Genomic DNA, 5,396 nt, shown 5'->3' on the forward strand with positions numbered 1-5,396 from the left:
CCGGCTCGTTTCGCCATGTGGAATATCTTTGAAAATTTCCTTCGACGCTTCTTCATCGACATGAGGACGGTTGAAGCTTTCGGGAAGAACTGCTACACAGGCATTCATCTCCGCAGAACCAAATTCTTATTTGAATTATTTCCCTTTGGGGAATGCTTAACTTCGAATCAATCACGTCCAGTTGGATTATAGCACCACGGAGTGACATTGCTAAGCATTAATAAAGGGAATTTGTATTGATTCACTCGTTATCAGTTTTAAACTGATTTGATTTGATTGGTCAGTGCTTTTCGAATAAATCATGTGCTCACGCTAAAACCTTGAATGCGTTTCGAAAGCATTGGTTTCGAAAAACTCAAACTTTTAGCTAAGATATAAACCTCTGAGCGCGCATCCTTCTAGCATTTTGCTGAACTAGTAAAACTGGTTTGTTCCAAGGCGACTACATATAGGTGTTCTAATGTGTCAAATTCATGATTCAGTCGACCGAGTTTGTTAACAATTTATTCTTATTTAACTTAAACCCCCCCCCCCCCAACCGTCCTGCTCGCCATGTAGTGACAAAACTGTATCACCATGTATAAACCCACCATGGTTTGTTCGTCTAGATAAGTAAAAGCTTCCGAAGTAAGCAGAGTATGTCGTCCATAAACTACGGAATAGTAAATTTCTCGATGCACAATGACTGTGGATTATAAAATTCTTAAATATATGCATTAATTACCAAATAAAATCAATCCATCTCAAATTTTGGAGTTACGTCACTTCAGGACGCTGTTTACCTCAGAATGAGCATACCTGACTGTTATTGTCGACCCAATTCGAATAAAGAAAGCGAAAAGTTCAAAACAATCACCACAACTGATAAAACGGCCGCAAACAACTTCTTTATGATCTTCAACGAGCATTCTTTTCCAAGAGAAAAAGATTAAATAACCCTGCCAGTTCCAACTGATAAGAGATCAGTCTCGCGCAAGGAATGCTCAAAATGGCTAGAGGTTAGTATTTCGTTTGCAACCGATCCAACTAATTGACGTAAGTTTTTACATTTTCAGCCGGTTTCCGAATCGCCCTGCTTCAGTTGAAGGTTGGCTCAAACAAGTCGGAAAACGTCGCCAATGCACTAACTCGCATCCGATCGGCGGTCAAAGACAACGGAGCGCGGGTCGTCGCCCTTCCGGAGTGCTTCAATTCCCCTTATGGAACGCAACATTTTGCCGAATATGCCGAAGAAGTTCCTAGTGGAGAAACCAGTCGCAGTCTTGCGGCCATCGCCAAAGAACTGGGAATCTACCTAATTGGAGGAACGATTCCGGAGAAGAATGTACAGGAGGATAAGATTTACAACACTTGCACAGTGTGGTCCCCGGAGGGAACACTTATGGCTACCTACCGGAAAATTCATTTATTTGACATTAACATTCCCGGAGGGATAACCTTCCGTGAGTCGGATGTCCTTACAGGGGGTAGCGATTTGGCAATTGTATCGATGGATGGGGCAAAGATAGGCATTGGAATCTGCTATGACATTCGATTCGATGAACTGGCACGGTTGTATCGCAATCAGGGTTGTGACATGCTGATCTATCCGGGTGCATTTAACATGAAGACGGGACCATTGCACTGGGAGCTGCTCGCCAGGGCTAGAGCTAATGATACCCAATCGTACATTGCTACGATTTCACCGGCGAGAGATGCCGGAGCGGGTTATGTGGCGTGGGGACACTCGATGGTGGTCGATCCATGGGCCCAGGTCGTGGCCTCGGCAAAAGAGGGTCAGGAAACGGTTGTGGCCGATGTGGAGCTCAAGAAGGTGGATGAAGTGCGGGCGCAGATTCCAATTTTCAGCCAAAGAAGGACGGACCTATACGATACCAAGCCACAGAAAAGTTGAGTATTTGGTGGATGTTAGAGATCTGATCGATACAAGGAGTTGAAAGATGGCCAACATTTACAGGTAAATGCTTTTAGAATTCACACACGAATTGTGGATGATTTCTGTTGTTTTGATTTGAAATACATTCGTTTTGCATAACAAATAGCAAGTTTCATTATTTCTGTTCCCAAGCAGCCGTCTGTGCTCCATTTGGAAAATTTTCATGATGAAATATTTTCAAATAAACCTGCTATTCTAGCAAACTTATTTCTGACCGACACTAAATCTGTTTTGACAGACACCTTCTTGAAAATTAATTTATTTTTGAAGGGTCAAATTTAAGTGAAAATTCTCTAAATGGAAGGGAAGACACAAATAATACTGCTATTCTGATACACATACACTTAGGCTGTGTTCCTTTTGGTGAATTTTTACTTAAATTTTACAATTCGAAAATAAATAATAATGTTCGAAAATCCCTCGGTTGTTCATATTCCGAATTCCTTCAGAAGCTTATCCAAGGAAATTGTCTTCCATCTGGAAAGTACATTTTCCGTTCTTAGTTCAATAGATTGAATTTTCTACTTAAGGGGAGGTTTACTTGGATTTTTTCAAAAAAATTTATTTTTTGCATAAAATTAAAGCTACAAGTGTGTAGAATATGTTTCCAAAAGGATTTTACGATCCGAAACATATTTAGCGAGTTATGGCGCTTTGAGTGAACCTTTGTCATGCGCGCTGAGGGACGCAACAAAAACTTTAAACGCGTTTTTCTCGAAACCATATTTTTATAACAACTTAGAGCATAGGGCTTGAACAAATGATCCGATTTACAATCGGAAAATTGCGCTTTGAAGGATACTATTTAGGCTTATACCTAAAATGAAAAAAAAATGTTAGTTACTATTTTTTAAGCAAGGTCAAAGTGAGAAAAAAAGGGGTAAAAAAAGCACTAAATTTTCAAATGTCCATAAATTGGTCAATTTTTGTCGGATTTTGTTCTAGTTAGGTATAAGCCATAGGGAATATTATCAACTTTAACCACAATAAAAAAAAATTTCATTTCAGTTCACCACCAGAGGGTGTGCACTCGAAGTTCTGCAGCAAAACCTGACTGACACTCCTCCACGTGAGCCGCCATTTTGTTTTTTTACCTTCAAAAAATTTCCAAGTATTCAGGAATAGTGGACAAACATAATTATCGAAACCGGAAGTTCGTATGTCTTTTCATTCTCCTGAAAAAAAAATCCAAAGTTCAACTGTTTTTCAGCCAAATCCAAGTAAACCTCCCCTTAAAAAATGGTAAACATATACAATTAAGGCCCAAGCGCAATGACAGCGGAAGCGAAACGGCAGCGGCAGCGGAAAAGCCCGATCTGAGTAAGCCTACTTGTCAGATTGAAAACAAGTTAGAATAGGTTAGAATCAAATCGACTTCGGCTAGGCATCTTGATGTCATTTGTGACAACTGTCAAACTTTCCGTTTCCGTTCCGCTTCCGCCCACATTGCATTTGGGCCTTTATTGAAATTAGGGAATACCGATAAATACTAAATCGGTTACATTTGGTTCCGATAAGCTTGAAAACAATCTGGCAACGCTGACTGCAACTGAGACTAATGCCTTGTTCAGACTGGAGAGTTATAACATGTTATAACAGTTTGTCAAATAATTGCAACACAGAAACCACCATCAAGATAGCGCTATAACATGTTATAACTCTGTAGTCTGAACGTACTATAATACCCCATTTACATTACAGCGTATATCACGTGATATACGCTATCTTGCAATGAGCACTCATACATCTAGTTTTCACTGGAAATCCTATGTTTGAGTGCTCATTGCAAGACAGCCTATATTACGTGATATAGGCTGTAATGTGAACGGGGTATAAGCCTCAGTACTCAAATTATGCCCGAATTTACATGGGTCTGGTGCAGTGGTGGCACTAGTACTGGACTTACAAAACATCCTTAACATTTCTAAACAGAGGTGGAATAAGGGCGTAACAGTTTTTGTAAACAATGACTTCTCTGGCAAATCGACATCACCATCGAGTAGAGGAAGACTTCTCCTACCCGATGGATATGTTGATTTGTGCAGGCGTGCCTTGAATTCCTAGAAATCAACGAGAGAAGTCATTGTTTACAAAGGCTGTTACGCCCTTATTCCAGCTCAATCTAGATTTGATCCTTTTCGCAATGACCATTGGCGTTGACGGCGGCTCTGTAGCTCTTTACTCCTATGATAAAATCCATAAGCAAACGTCAGACTGTGCGTGAAACATGGCGGACTTCGTACTATTCTTTCACTCCACCGAAAAATCCCGTATGAAACTGTCAATCTTTTCTAGAAGAGACGATTTTTCGACGGTGCCGTCAACGCCAATAGTGAAGACAAACAAAAACAAACTAGGAAGCGCAAAAAAATGTTGTCACATTTCTGAACTGTTTTGTGCCAGCGACCTGCACAAAGAAGCAGACAACACCAGCGGCGCTCCGACATAAATTTATGTCATGTAGAATGTTGGCTAATTACAGAAGACATATCAGAATTCTTCCTGAAGTCCCTTCCAACTTTCTTAGAAATTTTCATTTCAGCGGAAGCTTTTTCCAGTAGCACTTCTAACTTCCACGTCAGTTTCTTTTGACTTCCACTGGAAGGTCCATCCAATTTTCTTAAAATTTTCATTGGAAGTTTCTATTGAATTGTTTTAAACTACCCCAGAATTCGACATCCTGGAAGTTTCTTCTGACTCATTTGATTATTTAGTCTAATTGGCTGCGCATAGAAATGTTTTCTGATTTCCCCTGAAGTTGTTCCTGGCCTGGCCTGGCCCAGAAATTTCTTCTGGTTTCCCTAAGAGAATTAGTCTGACTTCTTTTAAAACATGCTGTCGATTTACCTTAGAAGATCTTCAGATTTCCCTGGAAGTTAATCCAAACATGCTATTTAGAAGTTTCTTTTGAAACAGATTCCCGGAAGTCGGGAAACGTGGTTTTTGGTAAATTTTCCGGGGCTTGTTTCCGGGATGTTCTGGGTAGGAAACACTGCTCCTGATAATTTTCTTAAACCATTCTCCTAATCAGGGAGTCATAATATCATATTGAATCGACTAAATCGATGCGATGACGAGACTGATAGCTTTCTTTTCCAGTTGAAGTCGATCAGCTTCGCAGCATTCTAGAACCTCAGTCGGCGTCTACAAATAAATGTTCAATGGCTGTCACTCTCCTCCTCGCTTCTTGGTCTTTGTTTCAAGATTCGGTGAAGCGGACGAGTGAAAGAGTGCTTAACTTTGATAGTTTCGTCACAGACAAACAGACGTAACACTTCATTGTGTATCTTCGTTCACGCATTTAACGGTTGATTTGAATATTATCAGTTCCGCGAACTACTCGTCGTAGCGCTGGCATCGGATCACTTTGACGCGAGGGGCACGCAATAACCTTTAACTCCTACGCAAGCCTTTTTAAGTACAATAATTACAGTTAACTACATGATTAATTACTTTAATT

At 40.3% G+C, this 5,396-nt stretch overlaps 1 protein-coding gene across 1 annotated transcript; it reads left to right on the plus strand.

Moving 5' to 3' along the window:
* The first annotated feature begins 894 nt into the window (after positions 1–894).
* Positions 895–2,039, plus strand: LOC135705415 (omega-amidase NIT2-like). The gene is made up of 2 exons (XM_065227148.1): positions 895–998; positions 1,056–2,039. Exons 1-2 carry the CDS (start codon positions 980–982, stop codon positions 1,892–1,894), a joined length of 858 nt encoding a protein of 285 aa, XP_065083220.1. The 5' UTR covers positions 895–979; the 3' UTR covers positions 1,895–2,039.
* Positions 2,040–5,396: the final 3,357 nt, after the last annotated feature.

This window comes from Ochlerotatus camptorhynchus, unplaced genomic scaffold, assembly GCF_037179485.1.
Source record: "Ochlerotatus camptorhynchus isolate MF236.1 unplaced genomic scaffold, CSIRO-AGI_Acam_v1.1 ptg000266l, whole genome shotgun sequence".
In the NCBI taxonomy this organism is placed as follows: Eukaryota; Metazoa; Arthropoda; class Insecta; order Diptera; family Culicidae; genus Ochlerotatus; species Ochlerotatus camptorhynchus.